The 22657-nt window shown below is 42.0% G+C and overlaps 1 protein-coding gene across 6 annotated transcripts in view; it reads right to left on the bottom strand.

The window, feature by feature from the left end:
• The window catches only part of RALGAPA2 (Ral GTPase activating protein catalytic alpha subunit 2), a 316716-nt gene that overhangs the window by 108265 nt on the left and 185794 nt on the right, over positions 1 to 22657 (bottom strand). For all 6 annotated transcript variants that reach the window (XR_003900702.1, XM_029916028.1, XM_029916025.1 and 3 more), the window contains 7 exons: positions 16757 to 16867; positions 14836 to 14904; positions 14429 to 14566; positions 12148 to 12331; positions 5735 to 6506; positions 4802 to 4873; positions 295 to 418 (listed from right to left, as the gene is read on the bottom strand). Coding sequence is in view for 5 of the 6 variants with exons in the window: in XM_029916028.1 (XP_029771888.1) it covers positions 295 to 418; positions 4802 to 4873; positions 5735 to 6506; positions 12148 to 12331; positions 14429 to 14566; positions 14836 to 14904; positions 16757 to 16867 (1470 nt within the window). In the remaining variant the exon portion in view is untranslated. The remainder of the gene's footprint in view (positions 1 to 294; positions 419 to 4801; positions 4874 to 5734; positions 6507 to 12147; positions 12332 to 14428; positions 14567 to 14835; positions 14905 to 16756; positions 16868 to 22657) is intronic.

The raw sequence follows: 22657 nt of genomic DNA, 5'->3' as shown, positions 1-22657 counted from the left end.
TGCCCATATTTGTCTTCTCTTACTAACAGCTGTCTATGACTGAGTGAGCCAATCTATTTGATCTGACGTAAAGTGAATGAAATAATATGAAGGGAAAAGTTAAAGGGAAACAAAAGTTCATGTATGAAGTACTGAAAAGCAACTAACAGAAGATGTCAAATTCAATACATTTGTTAATTCCAGAATGCTATATGTTCAGGATTTGAATGTAAAACCTTGTACAATTGGTGCCTAGCTTGTACACATCCTTAAATAGTGCCGATCAATAAACACCTCCCAAATGAAATGAATTACCTCCCATCCAAGTCCGGCAACAAAATCTTCATATGCTTGGCTTCCTCTTTCGTTGGAGAGGATTGAACACTTGTCTTCTTGACCTTCAGCAATGTAAAACACTGCAATTTTGTGTGTTTCACGGCTATAAAATTTTAAATTTAAAGGAATTAGAATTCTTAAATTTAAAATTTTACTTCTATACAACCATCAGCATAACTCCTTCTATAAAGCTGTATTTATGGAGAATTTACTAGGGGTCAGTCACTGTTCTAAGGAGGTTTGACACATGATTTCATTGGCTCTTCACAAACACTCTAAAGAGACAAGTGATTATCATCACATCCCTTGTAAAGGTGATTGAAAGGCACAGAAAATTAAACAGAAAGCACACAGAGCAAGCAAGAGATAGGGAATTGAAGCAGGCTGTCGGGTTCTTGAGATCACTCTTTCAGATATGTGATATATAAAGAAAATATGTGAAAGCATTTCACATAGATATCAATTGAGAATAGATCTATGTGACTGCCCATTTTTACTTTCCACACTTTGAGATAAAGAGATTGGGTAGCTCCCTGATTGGAACTGTAAACTATACCAACACTTTATCAGAAACAGAAACTTCTTCAAGCAGAATGTGTTCTTTGCGAACAGTACCCACCCTGTGGTCTGACTAATCTGAGGGAGTAAGGTGGGGGGACAGATGTCCAAGGAAACCTCTTAGGTCATATAAACCCTTCACCCACTTCCTCCCCAATTGATTTTGGGCACTTTGCTGTTAAAGCAAGTAAACATGGCCTGTACTTTCAGGAAAGGAGTCCTGCCTTTTTTTCCTTTTGTACATCTAGCATAGTCCTAGGCATATAGTAGCTGCTCAGTTAAATCTCTGTTGACCAGAGATCCAATGCCATAAATATGTTAATAATCAATCTCTACAAATTATATCCTGGAGGGAAGTGTCAAAATAACTAGACTTTAACCCAGTAATTTGGTGACAGTTTAGAGATGAAGAGACAGTGCTAATTCAAACAGATCTTTAATCAGTGAGAACCACTAATTCCACGGCCCCATCATCCCAAGATTTTAACTCTAGTCTCTATTTTCTAAAATTTTGGATTACCACCTACAGGGCAGTTCCACCCTTATTATTTTTGCATTGCATTCTGAAAGATCTCATAGGAAAAACTATCAAGAGCTCAAACAATATGGAAATGTTTCTATGGTCTTAACTGTTCAACATCTCAACGCTATAACCTGTGATTAGACAGACATCTATACTGGTGGAATTTGGGCTCCATATTTTAATATAGTCACAAATATTTCCTTCTGCAGGACTTATGTTTCTACTTAATAAGCAGAATGAAATGAAACTCAACTAAAAAGTCATAAAAATAAACCAAGGAGGAGAATACTTTCCTTCTATTGATCTAGGTAGCTTATTCATTCTCCCCATAGTTTACATAAAATAAGCATACTTAAAAAGAAGAACTAGAAAATATAGAAAAAAAAGAGAATAAAAAATTCACTTATGTTCTTGTCCTAAATGTTGAAATCGTGGCTGTTACCATTTTAGGATGCATCTTCACATATGAAAGTGAGAAGTTACTATATCCTGTTTTGCAAGTGATAAATTTTACTTAAAATATTTGTGAACACTATTTTTTATCATATAAAATATGTGTAACATAAAAGTCACCATTTAAACAATTGTTGAGCAGGAACACTTTTACATCATGTACTTGTATGACAAAGTCATTAATGGTTGTATAACATTCCAGTATATGAATATACCTTACCCTAAATCCTTGCAACATTTAAGTTGCTACCATTTTTAAAGACATTGTCACATTATCTCTAATATGTCTTTAGAATATGCTCATAGAAATGGAATCTCAGTCATTGCCCATTTTTAAGGCTTTTGGTAAAGGCTATCTTGCTGCCCTTGGAGAAGGTGGATATCCTGAATGCCCTGACTGGCATGGCAGGAGCACACAGGTAGGGGACACCTCTCTTAACAGGTACAGTTGCTGCGAGAAGAGGGACGTTCTTTGGTGATAGGTCCCAGGGGGCTGATGCTCTAGAGTAGAGACCTTGAACTCTCAAACTGTCAGAAAACTTGTCCTCATGCAGCATGGAAGCCCTGAAACTGCCACACCATATATTCCTTGAGTGACAGGCAGGACATACCAGCAGTCTAGAAACTGACTGGCTTATATTCTATGAGCTATAATACTTTGGGGACTTGGATCTCAGATGATAACAGAGATCATAACCCATGACCTAAAAAGACTGTCTCTTTCAGCAAAAGGAGAAAACATACAGCTACTCAATTTCTTTCTGCAGCTCTTTCTGTATACTGAAAAGTCCTCAGCATTTGATTGTTCTCTATTCTATACACATTTATACATATATAAAGACCATCTCAGGTTTATCTGAAACATTTCTGTTGATGTTCCTCAAAGTCCAAGCATTTTATATTGTAGCTGTTCACAGGTCTTTGAGTCCTCATTAACTCAATGTGGGAGCATAAGAGCTAAGCCCCAGTGACTGCCTGACTGATGTAGGTGTGAGGAAAGGTGACCTTTAGCTGTAAACATTCATCAAATTTCACATCCTCCAAAATGTTAGCACCACAGAGAGCCTGCTAGGATCAGACGCTGTGTCTGGTCTTATTAGAGCTAGGCTTTTGAAATGATAATTAGCAACAGCACTTCATATCCATAAGCTGCACTGCCAATGCATGAAGGAGCAGGTAATTCAGGAACACACGTACATAAAATCAACAATCCCCTCTTCCTCATTAGGATGCATTTTTCTCTCTTATTAAGAATAGACTAGAATGGCTCAGTTTCCTTGTGCTGTCACATTAAGAAGTCTAACAAAGAAAAAAGATGATTTTTAACTTTCACCTTACCACGGGGTGACAAGAGGCATTAATATTTAAAAGAGAAGCCTACTGTAATTTGCATGTGCGTTCATCATACTTTTTACATCTTTGCTATCTTCACAGTAGAGAGATGAGAGTTGCAAAACAGACTCCACACTTTTCCTAAGAACATTCTAAGCAGGAACTATGACTTGACAGAAGGGAATAAATTGGTCTCAGAAATAAATAGAGCCACGCAAACTAAAAGTTGAGGGACAAGGTATGTTTTTACCTGCTAACTAACCAATACATGGGACAGTCTAGATTTTCCATAGATAAAGAGTCTCCAACTTATTTTTTTTTCCAAAAAGAACCTCAAAAACATCCTTTACAATAAAGTAAGTTGATACCTTTTTTAGATGTCAAGAAGACACTGAATCCAGGAGTTGGGGTTGTAAGGGAAGGTTAATCAAGGGACAGAGGATTTGCCAATCAGCTCCTCCAAAGCCATATTTTACTGCAATAGCACCCTAGGGAGCTCATTCAATTGTGCTTCATGCAACTAAAGTGCATTAACACTCAACAAATTGGCTACAATTACAAGATACCCATGTATTCACTTAATAGGAAGAAGCATGAAATAATTCAGCATATGCTTGAAAAGCGGAGTATGGAACCCAAGTGACTGCTTGTCTAATACTGGAGGACAGGAGGGAGAGAGAAATGAACCCTGGAGTCCTTCACAAGAAGCCCCTCACAGGGTTTCCACAGAGAATTTGGTCTCTGTTCCTCCAGAGAAAAAGAAGCATAACAGTAATTGGGAAACTGAATATGATGAAGGGCAATGTGAGGAATAATAGCTTCAGGTTTTTCTTCTGTAATGAGATATCTAATGATATTCCTATGGGGAATAAAAAGAAGAACAAAAAGCTATTTATTAAAAAATGAGTTTTTTTAAAAAAAATTAAGATTAAAGAAGCAGTTTATTTAAGACTTTTAAGCACCTATTATGTACCAAGCACTACACTTACTGTTGTCTGAGATGTTTTTGGAAGTACAAGTACACATTACCCCAAATCAAAAACTGGTCATGAGTTCATTTCTAAAACTGCTTCTAAGATTGTACAGAAAAAAGGGACAGATCTGAGATTTGACCAGCTTTGAGAATAAGGCTTACTACTAGTTACTAATTAACACACACTGGTTTTAAACTTGCCAGCGCTGTAGAGCAGAAACTACAGAATGCCAGTCCATAGGCACATGACATGGGTTATGAAGACAGACTCACTTGGTTCAAATAACATGGTATGTGTGGGCATAGGGCACAGGTAGGCTGTTTGACTTAGGTAAGCCTCTGTTCCTCACTGGAAAAAGAGGTGGCTGCAGAGACCAAATGAGAACAAATGTCCACTGGCTGCCACATGAAAAGGTCCTCAACCAAAGACACAGATTAGTTGGGAGAATGACCTCTTAGCATAGCGAGCATGTAAGGTTACTCCTCGAGAGTAAAAACACCAAAAGTATGGCATGCAGGTGTCACCACATTCTAGCTACAGAATGACCTTTGGATGTCTCTGTAGGTGTATTCATTTCTACAGCTCTGTCATCCCAGCACATACAAAGACAGACATGGATGAAGTGCTCTGATATACTTTCACATACCATTGACGGGAGTCCAGATTTTTTAGCTCTCTCAGTAGTTTGGAATTTTTCTTCAACAGATGAAAATTCTTTCTATGAAAAAAAGAGATGGAATAAAAGTTGTATAATCACAGACCAATTATGCCCTTTCTAATCAATCAATTAACAAACCTACCTGTTCATCCATCCATCCATCTACATATCCATAACCTTCTTCACTCACAAAAGATTTGTGATCTAAGTCCACAGAATGAACTCCATTCTCCCTAAGACACTCAAAGGCACCAAAATTCCACAACATCCCATCACCATCCATTGACACTGGATGGTGCTGTGGTGGATGAGTGTGTCACTTATGTGCATGTATCTGTGTCTGTTTTCACTATCAGCTCTGCTGATACTCTGCTGTGAATACCTCTTCCCTACTTCTGTCCTTAGAAACTTCACTCCACTGGCAGGGTCCAACTCAAACCAACCCACTTCCACAGTCTTCCCCACCGTCCCACACTTCCTATTGGATTAACTGTTCTTCTTGGCCTCCTGTGTCATGCTATCTTTCATCAGAGTTGTGCCAAATCTACCTCCTCACTAGACCTAAGGTGACATGGTGGCTTACTCAAGTTTGTGGTCTATTTGCATCTTTTGTGACGACAGAAGCAATAATTAAATAGATAGATCAGTAATTAAAACATACACAGACACACACACATACATGCACAGAGAAAATGTCTGATACCCTTTAAAATATACAAGAGCTGACTGAAACTCAATCTGTGTATCAGTACAGTACAATTAGTTCCACTTCTAACTTTAACTTAATGGTGGAAAATAAGCTGTAAATGCTGAAAGGCAAATCTCCATTTCTATTTCTGCTTCTCAAACCCCAAATTGAGAACAAGAACAATCATACAAAGATAACACTAAAATAGGTGAAGGTCTAGAAAGAATCTTTACCTTCTGTCCCAAGAATTCATCCCCAAGTCATCGAGCAACAGCCTGCAGAAATAAAAGGGTCCTCGTGGCTCCACTGGTGAGGGCTGTTCCTGGCTGGTGACTTTCATGGCTGAGTCAGAGTTACACCTCTGGATGTAGTCATCTTCTTGGGCACTCTGGCGCAAAATGACCTCAGTGATTTCCTTCTCTTGGTCACGGGTCATTCCTCGTGGGGGTGGGGAAGGCTCATTTAGATTTAGCTGTGATGGAAGAAGGCATTCAGGACTCGTGTGGCCAATGTTTTCAAGTAATTTGTCAAGGACATCTTCTCCTTCCTCAGTTTGAAAAAATTCTTTCTGAGCTCCCAAAGCTTGAGGATGCCAGCCAGAAATCAGAAATGCAGGATTTCTGCTGCTGGGTGCTAAGGAGCCTTCCAAAGGTCCATATAAAACCTTTCCATCCCAAGAATACTTCCCTGAGATATCCCGCACAATTACTCTGACATCAGACAGCGTGCCCCCTGGCGAGCCACTTGCTGGCTCTTCTGCAGGTGTCTGAAGGTAGGAGATGAGGGTGCTGTCATTCAGCACAAAAAGCTGCAGGTTTGGGCTCCGGAACACCTCAGAGGACAGCTCGGGAGCCTCGGCGTGTGCATTGTCATGGTTCTCGCTGACCAGGCTGTGCAGCACTGCAGGCCCCCCACGTAGCGGGAAGTGCCCCAGGTGGTTCACCAGGTGGGCCATCACCATGCGGGCTGTCAGAGGGATCAGCTCCAAATTCCTCCTCTTCCTCTCTGTGAGCCCAGCAAAGCAACATATCAGACAGTGGGGAAGGAAAGTTAAAATCTGTACTCAGGATACTGAATTTGTTTTAGTTTGGGAATTTTTTTTCATCTATTTTCTTTCTTGACAATAATTCCATTTTAATTAAAAGTGCAATTTAAATAGATTGCTAAAAGAACCAGCTTCTGCGAAGATCTTGTTCTAAAAAAGACACTTAGAAATCTGTAGGTGCAGCAGGAAACAAAAGAGAAAGTTCCTAGTCCTGAAAGATCCTATGGTTCGGGTTCTGGGAGGTGGAAACCCTCGGGCTGGAGAGGATCCCGTGGGAGAGAGGTTGGCCTGCAGGTCCGGGCCCCAGAGGTTAACCTCACTCCCCTCACCAGGGGAAGGGCAGATGCTGATGAGGAAATGAATCAAGCCTGGGAGTCTTAGATGGAGTTGAAGCAATGTGCTTTAAGATCATTGTGACAATTTACGTTTTGTTATTTGGAAATCTTTAACGGAATCAGAAATACTTGGAAGGTGTTAAGTAAATTTCCAGTTGATGATAAATGCCCAGGAGCAACTGACATACAAAATTTGTAAGGCTCCAGATGTGTAGAAAGACTGACATTAACAAGTAAAGGTGGGCCCTGTGGAATGTTGGAGGTGGAGGGAGAAGCAGGGAAACCCGACCTATGGGCATGCAGTGAAGCAAGTGCTCGAGCTTCAGGGCGGTCAGGGAAATGTACTCTGTCTGCTACATTTAGAAAACAACTGTGTATGAATGCAAGAACAGGTGAAAATGAAATCTTTTAATTTCAACAAAAAGTATCACTAGATATTTAAATAAAGTAAGATTTATACTTTGGGCTTAAAGGTTTGGAAATACTTGGTTTCTAAATACATAACATGAAAAATCAAATATTACTTAAATAAAAATAACTATAAATATGCTTTCTCATGCTAAATACCTCCTCTCTCAGACAGTAAAAATTCAATGGACTTCTCTATAAGACATCAAGTGGATGATGTATAAATCCCAGAAATAAATAACAAAATCCTAGAATATAAGAAATCCTGTGTGATGACTCAGGAATATAAGATTGTCCTAACTTTTCTTGAATTTCTTCTTAATTTTTGCTATTCAATGAACAAGAAATCATGTCATCAATAATGCAAAATAAAACTTCACATAAAAACTTCAGTGTTCAGCTGGTCAGAGTGGCTAAAATGAACAAATCAAGAGACTACAGATGCTGGCGAGGGTGTGGAGAAATGGGCACCCTCCTACACTGTTGGTGGGAATGTAAACTGGTGCAGCCACTCTGGAAAACAGTGTGAAGGTTCCTCAAAAAACTATCAATAGAACTCCCTTATGACCCAGCAATAGCACTGCTAGGGATTTTCCCAAGGGATACAGGAGTGCTGAGGCATAAGAGCACATGTTCCCCAATGTTCATAGCAGCACTTTCAACAATAGCCAAATCATGGAAAGAGCCTAAATATCCATCAACTGACAAATGGATCAAGAAGATGTGCTTTATATATACAATGGAGTACTACATGGCAATGAGAGAAAAGAATGAAATCTGGCCATTTGTAGCAATGTGGATGGAACTCGAGGGTGTCATGCTAAGTGAAATAAGTCAGGCAGAGAAGGACAGATACCATATGTTTTCACTCATATGTGGAACAGGAGAAACTTAACAGAGGACCATGGGGGTTGGGAAGGGAAAAAAAAGTTAAAGAGAGGGAGGGAGGCAAACCATAAGAGACTCCTAAATATTGAGAACAAACAGGGTGGATGGGGGTGGGGGAGAGGGGAAAATGGGTGATGGGCATGGAAGAGGGCACTTGTTGGGATAAGCAAGTGTTATATGAGTATTATATGGAAACTGACTTGACAATGAACTATAAGAAAAAAAAACAAACTTCAGTGTTCATAAGCAAAGGTCGGAGGTGACCTTGCATCCATCTCTGACACTGAACTCTCCTTCTTGATGCTCGTAGAAAAGCGTATGATTTCCATACAGCTGAGAAATTTAAACACCTCAACTAATTCCCTTGAAATCACAGTTATGAATGCCTTTGCTTTTGTATACATACTACCTTTTTCAAAAGTTACAGATGCTTTTTATTCGTGCTTATCATTCCATATGAATATAGGCTCCATCAGAAATGTTAATGCCCCAGAGAACAAAGGTACAGGCCAGCTGGGGCTCAGATGTCCATGGTGTAAGGCATCACATAGTGATGGATGACAGGATGGAGCAGGCTATGGAACTAATGACAAAGGTCCAATTTGGTAAAGTCCAAAGCACACAATAACAGTTGGAAAAGCAACTTTCCTTTGCTTTTACATACAAAGGTTGTGCTTTCAATTTGAGGTAGATACAAATTTGTATTTTAACAAATGTGTTTGAATTCTACAATGAGAAATTAACTGGAGTCACACCAATCAAGTCACAACCATGACACGCCCAGTAAAAAACCCAAATATCTTTGGTACTGAAGACTAAGGAAAGGGAACATCTGTGAGGTAAAAAATGTTCTTCCTTGGCTGACGTCAGCTAAATTACCTGACTGTGGGTTCCCTGAAAAATAAAGAGAAAAATCTAGACTCCATTTGTGAAAATGCAATCTTATAACGTCCACAAACTATGAATAAATAAATAATCTGGGGCACCTGGGTGGCTCAGTTAAGTATCTGACTCTTGATCTCAGGTCAGGTCATGATCTCATGGTTTGGGAGTTTGAGTCCCAAGTCGGGCTCTGTGCTGGCAGCATGGAACCAGCTTGGGATTCTCTCTCTCCCTTTCTTTCTGCTCTTCCCCGATTTGTGTGCTTACTCAAAAATAAGTAAATAAACATTTAAATATATATAATTTCTAAATATTTATCTTATTTTGCTAAATTCAGAAATTAAATAGAAAAGCAGTAATTTTAGTTTGTCTTTTAACTTTCATTTTTTAAAGTTCTTCCTTTTCCTTCATTTTAAAGCAATTAGGCATTAATAATGAGAACGTTCAGCACCTGTGAGTAGTATCAGTGTCTTCTCCTTGACCTGGGCCAGCAGCCAGTTCAGCTGTGGGGAAGCAGACGTGTCTCTTGTCTGTGACTATTTGAAAGTAGTATTTATGTCAAATAGTAGATAACAATGGTGAGTCATTTGAAAATAATAAATAAAAATATAATATTGTGTCTCAGAAACATGTGAGAGGACATAGTTATGAGTGATGAATTATGATACTGAATGAGAAGAAACTCCCAGATGTGAGCACACTTCTGTTTAACCTAAGATATCTCAGCCATCCTCCTTGACTGTCCTCCCACCTTGGAGAGGGTGTACCTACTCAGCAAGGGTGTCTGTGATGCCAACAGGTTTTCAGCTGCTTTGCTTTTTTATGTAATTAAAGCATTGGTAAATTTTAAAACTCCTTTGCCACTGAAGTTCAAATAGTTATTTTTAGCACCACAGAACTATATTAGGACAAGACTGCACAAGGTCCTGGGGTTGAATTAATGTTCCAGTCAAAGAGTGTTGTACATTGAAAGAAAGGTGGCACAGAAAATTTAAATGTGCATTTTTTAGGTTTCTTGTCTTTCACTAACCTATCAATCTCCCACTACTTTCAAGAGACAGTTCATAGTATGTGCTGAACTTATTTTAGGGATAGCCATGTGGGATGAGTCTAAATGGCTTTAGGAAAAAGTTATTTTTCTTCTAAGACATAGGCTGCATGGTAGGAACCAGTAAAAACACCAGATCATGGGTCATTCTGATTACTGTTTCAAGATATGGCTTGAGTTTCTAACACTGGGGGAAAATTTAAGAAATACTGCAGTTTAAAAAAACTGTGGAAGGCCAGACACAGACAACTAAATGATTATGCAAATAGAGGTCAACTGAGAGGACAGCATGAACACGTGCCATGTAGGGTCCACCAGCACAACTAAATGTAAGTCTTTAGTCTACTTGGTGGGAAAATCTCAGGAAATACTGCGATATCTCAGAAACTTGGTCATTAAATCTTCAATTCAAATTTCACCTCGATTACTTCTGACTTCTATACCCTTGGGAAAATCCCTGCGCCTCAGTGTGCTCATCTATAAAATCAGGACTGATTCCAGAGCCCTTGCCCCTGACTTCTGCCCTCCTCATTGTCACCTTGTCTGTGCCCTTCCTCTTGGTCTGAACCATACTCTAGACTCTGCAGTCTTGAAAGCATAACCATGCCCTCCATGCTCCCACCTGGCTACTGTCCACCAAAGGCCCCAACAGGAATGTCTGGGGATTCTAAATAGTCATCCCTAAATCACCTGCTCTGGCTATCTGCCTACAGACTAACTGTCATGCCCAAAGTACTCAGCAAAACCCACCACCCAATGCTTAGTTGGGAAATAAACCAGCTCCTGTTCTGACCCCACCTTCCCTAATGTTTCTGAAGCACTGAACCTTGCTGACCTTCCTTGGCTTGTTATCTATCTCCTTTCTTCTCTCAACTTCTCAGAATTTCATGGTTCTTTCTCTATTTCCCTGACTGCTTTTCTGGTGAACATTCCCTCATTCCTTTTTCTTTAAGGATGTTTTCACCCCTAAAGTTCATTCTTGGGCCTCGCTTTTAACTTGCAAACTCCATATCATTTTCATGGATGATCTAACACTCCACACCCACATTTTTTTACACTTTTAACTTTGAGACAATGAAAGATACACACGCATTTATAAGAAATAATTCAGAGAGATCCTAAATATCCTCACCCCCCAGTAATATCTCACATAGCATAGCTATAGTACAGTATCACAATTAGAAAAATTTGGCACTGATACACTTCCTCAATATTCAGAGTTTACTCAGTTTACATGCCCTTGTGTGTATGTATGTTGGGTTCTACACAATTATTTCACATGTACAGATGATACACCCACATTTTAACTCACTTTCAAGGCCTGGAGATAGGCTCTTGTCATTTCAGGAAGAAGCGTGGTTGAGGAGGACACACAACAGTCCCTAATCCTGGCAGTACCCACACATCCTAAAACACACCCTCTGGGGTGCCTGGCTGGCTCGGCTGGCAGAGCATGCGGCTCTTGGTCTCAGGGTTCCGAGTTCGACCCCACATGTTGGGTGCAGAGATTACTTTAAAATAAAATAAGATAAAATAAAATAAAATAAAATAGACCCCCTGCTATGAGCGGACCCTCAAATTGTGGCATGCAAATTCTCACCTCTCTCTTTTTCGATGCTCTCCTAGTCTACACTCTCGACCAGATCTTTTCAAAGTCTGCTCATCCTTCTAGGTTTGGCTTAAGTTCTTCCCCATGGGAAGCCCCTACAGTGCTACTGATCTACAAATGAGTCCTTCTGCATTTATCCTGTCTCTCTAGCTACATGTAAAGTTCCTTGGGGACAGAAAATGAACCGTTTTTGTGCGTCTCCTTGGCCTGACAGATAGGTCCTCAATACGAAATTCAACTAAGATGGGAAAAGAGAGAAGAAACAGAAAAGAAAGGAAACAAGAAAAGCAGAATTTGCTATCACAGAGGGGCCTAGAAACCAGAATTTTAATAACTAGATTTTAAAAAACAATGTAGCAGGCAGGCACGGGCAAAAGATTACAATCTTTCCTTTTCCTGCCCATGAGAATTAATACTCTAAAGAATCTCACCCTCTTCCACTGTGAGCAGGTTGCCCAAATCTGCTGATGAATGACATTGGACTGGCTCTGAACTCTTCACATTTGCCAGTGGCAGGAAGGGGTCATAATCCGGGGAGGACAGGTCGGCCAGGGTCAGTGTATAGTGACTCTGCTGAGTGTATGTGCTTGAGCCACATACACAGCAGTGCAGAACCTGTGGAATAACAGAAGCAAATGTGTGCCATGGATCCCATGAACTTCTGGTCCCCTGACAAGCTGCCAACAGCACTTTTAGGAGGTAGGGCTCTCTCTTGGTAATATTTGAAAACATAGAATCCCTTCCATTCTAAATTATCTTCCTGTTATTTACAAAGTTATTTTTCTCCTTTTATATGGACACCAATAAATATATTTTCAACACAAAACAAAAGCAAAAGTTAGAAAGTGCTTATTTTCCCATTCTGGGTGATCCCACACACCCGAGTCCTGCTGCGGTTTGCCAGAATGTTCACAGACCCTCTTTCTCCAGTCCCAAACTCTACTACCAAATGTCCAAATAGATATCTAAGTCATGGCTTACTCTCACTGTGTAATACTAAATAACAAGGAGTAAAAGATTCACAACTATTTACAACAGTATGAATGAACCCCCTGGAAATAATCTCAAGTGAAGGACGGCAGACACAGAAGCACATATTGCACACTTCCAGCTACACAAAGTTAAAAAAAAAATCTGTGCTGTCACACAGGCTAGTGGCTGCCCTAGGGATGTGCATGGGGATAGTACCTAGCAGGGAGGCACCAGGGGTGCTTTTGTAATACTGAGAATATTCTTTTTCTACAGCTGGGATGTGGTTTCAGAGGCGTGTTCACTTTGTGAAAGCTCATCAAGCTCTCGCGACTGATGTAGTTTTCTGGATGCATATTATACTTCAATAAAGTTTTCTTTACAGATAAAATAACGTTGTTCAATAAATTTGCGACTCATTTTAACTAGGAGCAGACTTTTTTATTAGTAAAACAATTTTAAGAGAAATTTTTTAAGAAAAGAAATGTTAGAAAAGAGATGAATTTAAAAGATTGTGGCTGCTTTAGGCAGTCAAGCCAAGACTTACACAACGATGACAGACATATCTAATGAGTTAAAATCTTTCAATGAACTAAAAATATCAGTTATTAATATCTTTACCACTAAAGAAATCATTTAAAGATACGCAATACTTTTTAGTAGAATTTCAGCTGTTAAGTATCTTTTTTAATAAAAAAATTTTTTAAAAATTTATTTATTTTTGAGAGACAGAGAGAGACTGATCATGAGCAGGGGAAGGGCAGAGAGAGCAGGACACACAGAATTGGAAGCAGGCTCCGGGCTCTGAGCTGTCAGCACAGAGCCCAACACGGATCTCGAACCCACGAACTGTGAGATCATGACCTGAGCCAAAGTCGGACTGAGCCACCCAGTTGCCCCTATTTAATACATTTTAAAATAAGGCAACACAGTAACCAGTTAAGGACTTGGAATATTATTTTTTTAAAGGTTACTAGTAAAGGTTTGTTACTAAAAAAAATAAACAACAGGGGACATGGGTGGCTCAGTTGGTTAAATGTCCAAGTCTGGATTTCAGCTCTGGTCATGGTCTCACGGTTCATAGGTTTGAGTTCCACATTGGGCTCTGTGCTGACAGTGTGCAGCCTTCTTGGGATTCTCTCTCTCTCCCCCTCCACTCTTTCTGCCTCTCCCTGCCTCTCTCTCAAAATAAATAAACTTAAAAAAAAAAAAACAACAGAATTGTCTCTTAGTAGTAATTATTCAATGGATACACAAATGCCAAATTCATAAGTAAAGCTTTCATAGGAGGGACTGTAAAGCCAATACAGAAGGATAATATGAAGGGTCCAAAGCAAACACCATACCTAGTCTATAAAAATGATAAAGCTAAATACTATGAAGTGATATATTTCCTTAATTGGTGTATTTCTTAAGATGTTTTAAAGCAAAGGGATTACTGAGACCTTTATACTTTTTGATAAAACAAACAATTTTGTCAAACTAAGACTGTAAATATTCCTACACTATAAACATTTCTTTTAAAATTAATTAGAGGTAGACCATGTTACATGAAAATTGTGGAGGATTCTGATCAAACTGCAATTATTTAAAGATGGCAGTCATGTGATGATGCAAGTCCCCCCCCCCCATATATCCTTTCCAAAGGGCGCAGATAAATAAATAAATGCACAGACATATTTTGGCAATTCTCTGATGCTTAAGTCTATACTCTATGTCCCTGAGGCACAAATGGAGACTTACCCTATAGATATAATCCAGCAAAGGGGCTCTGGACGGGTGCTGCTCCTCCAGTGCTACTGTGGACACTGGGTGGAGAAGGGTGTTCACGGGCAATGCCATGCACCAGTCCAAGAGGCAGAGTAGCAAGGATACAATAAACTGGAAGAGAAAACAGTCCTAATACTGTACACTGTAGTCTTTTAAACTTCACTACCTGTCATAGCAAATAACAGACTGTCCCTGCACAATAGTAATTATTCAGTGGACACACAAATGCAGAAGAAATGAATGAGTAAATAAAATTTTTTCAGGGGAGACAGAAGAATATTATAAAGGATATCCCTGCATGTAACATTATTTTTCATTTTATCTTACAGTAAAAAAAAAACCAGAAAGACTGGGGAACACTTAGCTGATGTGCCACCTACCTTCTTATCTGTTTCCACTGAGGAGTACTCTGCACTTGGTAAAAGAAAAGCAATTGTGGCCACAAGGATCTGCATAAAAGACAAATTCCTAATCAAACAGACTATAGTAATAGTTTGGAAAACGATATGATAGGAGTCCCAAGATGGACTTGCACTAAACCCAGCTTGGTGCCAGTTTGCTCGAGGAAGGTGATAAGAAGCCAAGAGCCAGTTTAGAGCTCTGTGTGATCCTGAAAGTTGGGAGAAAGTCATAGAGTCATGCCTCCTCTCCATTCCACTCTCCTCGTGGTGAAACTGGGGGCCTCAGAGGAAGGGACATTTCTCTCTGTGGTCACACAATTCCCATCATCAGTCTTCATACGTAACACAATGAAAGTAAAAAATATTTTCAAAAATAACTATGAAAACACTCCCGTTTGATTTTTTATAAACCACACCAGGTCTCCACCTGTTGTCCTGGTGTAAAAGCACCCCTTTCCTTCTTAAAGCTATTCTCCTTTCAATGATAAACTACAACTGACCCTTGAACAACTTGGGGTGAGACATGCTAATCCCTGATCCTGCACAGGAAAAAAAAATGTATAACTTTGGACTCCCCCACCCCCAACTTAACTACTAATACCCTACTACTGGCTGGAAGCCTCAACAATAATGTAAATAGTTGATTAACACATATTTTGTATGTTGTATGTATTCTATGCTGTATTCTTGGAATACGTCAGCCAACAAGGAAAAAATGTTAAGAAAATCATAAGGATGAGAAAATACATTTACAGTCCTCAACTGTGCTGTATTTATCAGAAAAAAATCCACATCTAAATAGATCCTGTGTTATTCAAGGGTCAACTGTGTACAGTTTCCCTAAAACCCAGCTTTACAACTTGTGGCATCTTCCATCCCTGTATCCAAAGCTCTGTTCCATTCTAGGTCACCTAACGCTCTTGGGGAGAACAGTGATCTCACTGGTGAAATCCATCTAGGGCCCAGAGGAAGCAAATCGGTATCACTTTTTCTCTCCCCCGTAATACCACATAGAGACAAATCACATTTCCTGGATGTGTAAAGAAAAGGACACGTTTAAAAAACTTTAGGGGCACCTGGGTGGCTCAGTTGGTTGGGCATCTGACTCTTGGTTTTGGCTTGGCTGACAACTTGGGATTCTTTCTCTCTCCTTATTTCTCTGCCCCTCCCCAGCTCATTCTCTCTCTCTCTCTCTCTCTCTCTCTCACTCACTCACTCAAAATAAACAAACTTTAAAATAAAATAAAAAATGTAGCTTTAAAAACTAGCAGAAATGGATGGGCCTTATATTGAGGCACCTACAGAGGTGAGGATACCTGCTCCTTTACAACCAAGCACCCTCAAATGCAACCGGCCTCCAGGATATCACTGGAATGATTCTTCCTGTTCCTTCTATCCTTCTCTCCCACCAATTACCACCCCCTCCCACTCCCAAGAGGGTATTACAGAGTAATCTCATTACAGCTGGGTAATCATGCTATGGCAGAGAGCGTGGTCTGGGGCTTCAGTCTGGGAGAGACTCCTGTTTCACACAACAGTCCCCCTGCCCCCGCCCCTGCACGGAGGGCATCATAACCAGCTGCCTACTCCTTGTTGGCACCATCCAAATTACTCTCAATGAATGAAGCCCAATCTACAAAAGGCCTCTTTGTTGTGGTCATGTCTGCCTTTCAAACTTCTCAAGTGTAAGACCCTGCCCTGGAACACTGGTGGCTTCTTTGCGTAGTGCCTGAAATCACAGCTGAGAAGAGTCGGTGCCATTTAATCTGAAAATGAATGACTCGTATGGCAATTTAATAGTCAGTACTCTAACAATTATTTGAGTATCTGTAATTAATTAAACACCAAATATAATAACAGGGAAATGCTTATGTGTTAGCATTACAGGACAAAGACTTACTTCTGCAATTTTCTGGGGCAGAGAGGTTTCAAACATCTGAAGCTTTTCCCAGTAGGAAACCAGCAACTGAAGAACATCACAGGCCACCTGAGCCACAACTTTGTTAGGAAACTATAAGAGGAAACAGAACCCCAAACTAAAGGACTGAACATAACATATACATTTTTCCTAAGAACAAAACAGGTATTTCTTTCCAGTGATGTTTAGGATACATTTTATTGTTTTGCACTGAATTTTTGAAAAATGTATCCTGGTCCCACATTGTACATGGTCACCATCCTATTGTTCAGATGTCACTATCCTCTTGTTCAGATGTATTAATTTCCTTAATATTCTACAGAAACAATTCATCTGAAAAGTAAAACCATAATTTCAAGGGCCTCATTCAGATCGCATAAATCTATGATTTTGACAACTGGAGAAAATTAAAGGTAGTACATTACTGAGTATTCCCTGTGTGCTGGCCCTTTTATAAGAATTTTCCTCATTTTCACATTGATACATCTTCATTAACAGCTCTGCAAGGTAGAAGGGATCTTCATTTCAAGGTAGATGGGGACTGATCAAGTGACTCTCTATCTTATAAAATTAAACTTCACCCACGTGTGTAATGTACTAAGAAATGTGAAAATTTGGGGATGGTGAGAATACAATCATATGTTGTGGTGTACTTATTCAATCCTTTGGGTATGTTTTCGTAGTCTGGTGTATGTCCCAGGTCCTCTGGATGCTCCCATTTCCTGTTAGATGGCATGTCGAAGGGGAGGGGCAGTACTCACAAGGACTATAGGCTGGGGTAAATCAAACAGATGGAAGACACCTTGAGCCTCTCTCCCTGCCCAGAACCTCAGGCTACCCTGCTCTCCTCACATTATTATCTAAAGCTGAAAGGTTTGTCACTGATTTTGGGTCTCTAAGGAAACCCCTGGATATGTAGCTTAGTTATTTCCACACCAAGTCACATGAAGCAGATACCAATTGACCGCGAGTACCACACAGACACAGAAAAGTTAACATTGAAGAGCTCAGTGCAAATGTACAGGATGAGGAAGAAGGTAAGGCAAAGGGGATTACTTTGAACTCTACAGAATAAACACTTCCCAAATGTTCCTTCCAGATAGGTGCAAAGTGCACGGAGAGCAAGAGCATCTGCACTCAAGGTGCTCAGCGCCTGGCCTCTAGGCAGATGACCTGATGCTCATGTTAAGGGGCTTTCAGCCCCTTAAACACTCTGGTTTGCTTCTGCCCCAGGGCCTTTGCCCTTACTCCCTGCTTTGCCTGTGATGCTCATTCCCCAGGTCTGCACGTTGCTGGCACTGCCACATCTTTCAGGTCATGGCACTAATGGTCTCCTCTGTGAGGCCACCTTGCCAATCCCAAGGAGTGGCCGCCGACCTGCTCCAGCTCTTCAGCTCCATTTTGCTTTGCTCTCATGCTTTCCTCATGGCGTTAAGGGCTATTGTCTGCTTGTTCATTTGTGTGCCTAGTTTTCCACGTCTTGTTTACCATTATATTCCTAATGCCTTGCACACCCGCCTCAGAAGGAATGCATGGTGAGTCTGAGGTGAAGATGGGACCGAGGGAGGAAAGAACAGGGGTAGCCACTGGATGTTTCCACTGTATAACAGGGGTCAAGTTGTGGGGTAGAAACAAGGCTGGCATGGCTCTTACATCTATGTAAAATCTGGAAGCAGACAAGAGGACAATGAGGAAATAAGAGCTATGGCAGACCAGACAAAGAGCCTCTGGGCAGAGGGATGAAGTGTGAGAGAGGGGGCAGGTGGCAGAGAGAACAGTTGGGAGGGCAGTCAGGAGAGCTGAGCTTAGGCCAGAAGAAGGCAGAGGGAGAGTGTTTCCTTCATGGCAGCAGGCAGTAGGGCACTGAGGAAGGCAAAGTCAGGCTAGAGGGCTGCAGGTGGGGTGCTATTACTGACATGTGAATGCTGTGGGGGTGGTGGGGAGAGACAGACCACTCACTCACTTGCTCACTGATTCAGCACATATTCATGGAGTAATGACAATGTGCCAGCACTGAGGGTGACACGTGGTAGCTGCACTTGTGAGGAGCACAGTAGGAGGGATAGGTTGTTGAATCGCTGTGCAGTACACCTGAAACTAACATCACACTGTGTGTCAACCATACTAAAAAAAAAATATCACCCCTCTTTAAAAAAATACAGGAGAAGGAATTTTGGGAAGTGTTCAGGCTTAGCTAAACAGACAACTACTAAGGCACCAGCTGCTCCAGCTCCACTGCCCAATACCACACTGCACTCCAACAAGCCAGCATCTTCCTGCTTTCAGGATATATACCAACTTGTTTCTACCCCCAGGTCTTTGTCCTTGGAGCTCCTTTGGCCCAGAGTGCCCCTTCCCCACACACTGCCCAGCTCCTTCTCATTACTCCTTTCCCCACTCATGCTATGTTTTACTTTTACAGAGCATCTCTTGCTCCCATTCCTCTCTACAGTGCACATGAGTGATGGCTTGGCCAGTATCAACCCCCTCCCCCCCCCAACTAATAGATCTATTTCCAGGTGCCTTCTCTCTCCTATGCAAGCCCTCTCTCCCAGCTCCAGGAACGTGCCCTCACAGGCTTAAATAAATCAGAAGATTTTATTCCCAGCCTCAGTCACTGGTGCAGGGACAAGCGAGAAGCCTCGGCTAATGCGTCTCAGTACCTCTTGGAGAATGCTGTCACGGAAGTCCTGCAGAACACAAACAAGGACACATGGGACCCTGGCTCCTACTGGCAGACATCCTCCAACCCTGCAAGTGTCCCACCCTAACATGAAGCCACCTCTGTGGACTACAGAGCAGAAGAGTTAGACAATTAGTCAGTGTTGACTCTTAATCTCCTGGATCAACCAACCCCAACCTTTTCCATACCCATGTGTTTTCCAGCTTTATGAACTGGTATGGTCCCATGTTGTTTAAGCCAGAAAAAAAAAAAGAAAAAAAAAGTACAGGGTACAAGATGAATAGGATAGATACAGTTTCTATTCTGAAGGACTAACAGTCTTGGGAATGGGCAGGGACCTCTTCACATATGTCCCTGAATGGCGTGTATAGTGCTCTAATCTGTGGGCTATCTGGTCAGACCCTGTTCAGACAGATTCCTCTGGTGGCAGGAGGGAGGACAGATCTGTGGAGGCCAGGAGGGGTTGGAGGGCATCAGGAGGCTCAGTTATTCACAGAGGGAGCCAGGCCGGGTGAGGAATGGTCCTAGGGCAGCAGGACTCTAGGGCTGAAGTACGGAGGTGGGAAGGGTCAATGATGTCTCCTAAGATAAGGTGAGAGAAGGACTGACAGGTGAGGCTGAGGGTGGGGCTCAGGTTGGGCCTCCTATCACCTGGGCTGCCAAAGAGGCAGGGTTGGCAGTTCACCTGAGCCAGAGCAGAAGCTGCCACTCCAGTGCCCTCAACCCCACCTTGGATGGGACACGTAGGTCTGTGACTACAGCTCAGGCTTCGAACCTCTGCCCAGCCCGCCCACATGCTACTCCACCAGCTACAACTAGCTGAGTGGAATTCTCCAAGTGGCTAGGCAGGGCTCTCCTCTCACTGGTTTTGATGGATACCTCCTGGGGAGCATTTCCCAGCCTTCTCTGATCATGTCCTTCCCACTGAGGGAACACTCGGTCAGCCTCTCAAGTGTTCCTGAAGGGCAGGATCACAGCAGATGGTTCCCGGAGCCATGTGGAACACATAAGGCAGGAACCTTTTTCAGGGCTCATGCACCCTTGTGCTGCTGGGGCTGGGCCTCCTCCCTGGTACCCTGGTTGCTCCTCCTCCTAGCAGAGTCCAAGTCTCCCTGAAGCCCCTCTTCTTAAGAGTTGTTGCCATCACCCTTGTTCCCTTTGGCAACGCCTTCCCTGCTAGCCCTCGGTTCTCTTAGATTCATATGCTACCTCCTTCAGTAAAAGTGCCAACGGGCACAGGAACACAGGCATCGGAGGGAGGCAGGCAGGGAGCTGTCCCAGTGTCCTGGAATTGCATCCATGAGTTTCCCTCTGTGATTCATACTGGTTAACAGGAGGCTGATTTGGCTGATCTTGGCCTTCTGATTTCTTAGCAATTCAAGCTGGGGCAGGGTCCTTGGCTTTCCTTAGGTGTGCTCTCTGCTATTTCTAAAATGGGGAGGTCAGGCACATCCACAGGTGCAGGCTTTAACGGGACAGTCCCCGCACTGTGCTGGGACACCTCTAACAGAATACAGCTCCTAGCATGGCAGCTACATTTTTTTTCTGGTCCTCTCTGTTTTCTTCATAATTATAGAAACACTATAGAGATTTCTGAAAATGTGGAGAACTCAATGAGAAAATGTAAGCCCTCATATCCTTCTACTCTTGTTATCTATACTGCATAGACCCACGTAGGGTGGAATGATAGGTATTTAGATGTATCTACAGAGCGCCTTCATTCTGAGACACCACTGAATTATTAACAGCTTTTCCAGGAAGGGGGTAGGGGTGGGGAGGCCACAGCACATGTAATATACCTTTCTAGATTGATGAAAAAACCAGGAATGGAAAAATAGATCTTAGAATTGAGAAAACAGGGTATTTAAAAAATGGATTAGACTTTGCATAGATACACAATTGATATCCAACTTTTTTTCACTGTAATAGTTATATGTGAATATTTCACCATGGTTTCTGGAGTGTCCTACACACTGGAAAGAGGGAAAAGCTCATACATGGAGCCACGGTGTCCTGGGCTTGACCTTGGTAGACTCTCTACTTCCCAATCGGCTAATTTTCCACATCTGCGAGGTGGAGGTAGCAGTAAGCCTTCATGCAGAGGGTGGTTTTAAGGCTTAAAAGCAACAACAAAGGTCAGCACCCTGCTCAGGCCAGAGGGATCCCTCCTAAGTGATATTTTGGTTTGGTCAGTTTTCTATCCTTGCCACAGGGATCAGTAGAAAGCATTTCTCCAGCTCTTCTGATCCGGCATTCCCAGGCGTTGTGGAGAATGGGGAAATGGGGTGGCAGAGGTGGAGGGTCAGAGGACATCAGGCTTGGTCAGCAAGGGGAGTACGTGAGGAGCACTGCCACGAAATCAGGCTGCAATGATAGGCGGGGGCTGGACCAGAGGGCCGGATGCCAGGCCCTGGGCAGGGGATGTCCCTGGCTGGTTTCCAGTGGGTTGAAGCACAAAGAGTCACACAGCGCTGTTACTGGCCTGGTGATGACTGTCCCAGTATCAGCTACAATGGCTATTATTATTACAGCAGCACATGACAGGCCGCAGAGAAGAGTGAGCATGGCCCTGGACACTGGTATCAGATGCACAGTTCAGGGTCTGAACTTTGGCTCGACCAGGCTCTAGACCCTTGAAAGAGTTTCTTGACCCTCCTGCACCTCAGTTCCTCCACTATAAAATGGGACACGTGCCTCACAGCTGAGCACTTCCACAAGCCCCCAGCACAGTGCCTGGCAGGGGCCATGCATTCAGCGGTTCTGGGGGTATAATAACAGCAATGCTAATAATCACCACCGTCTTTAAGCAGAAGCCAGAAAGGGACCCAGCAGGTTTTGAGCCCTGGTTTAGGAAGTGGCCTAACAGTCTGTATAAAGTTCGGCTTTGTTTTTCATGTTACACACACACAGATCTGCTCTTGGTGCTGTTTCCATCCCTTATACCTGCATGCCTGGGTGCTTATGACTGGATTTCTCGGGGCCTTGCTTTCCTCTGGTGTGACGTAGTGATTGTACCATCTACCTTGCAGAGTTGTTCTGAAGTACTGAGGGGCTTTACCATGAATCTGGCCCAGCGTGACTGCCCAGTCAATGGAAGAAAACCAAGACCAAAACCAAAACCAAAACCCCCACTAAACAACAACAAAACACCCCCTCAAAACAACAAACACACACATACACACAGAAAAAACAATAAATAC

This window comes from Suricata suricatta, chromosome 12 (assembly GCF_006229205.1).
Source record: "Suricata suricatta isolate VVHF042 chromosome 12, meerkat_22Aug2017_6uvM2_HiC, whole genome shotgun sequence".
NCBI classification, from domain to species: domain Eukaryota; kingdom Metazoa; phylum Chordata; class Mammalia; order Carnivora; family Herpestidae; genus Suricata; species Suricata suricatta.
The sequence above is the reverse complement of the archived record's forward strand: the minus strand, read 5'-3'. Positions and strand labels throughout refer to the sequence as shown.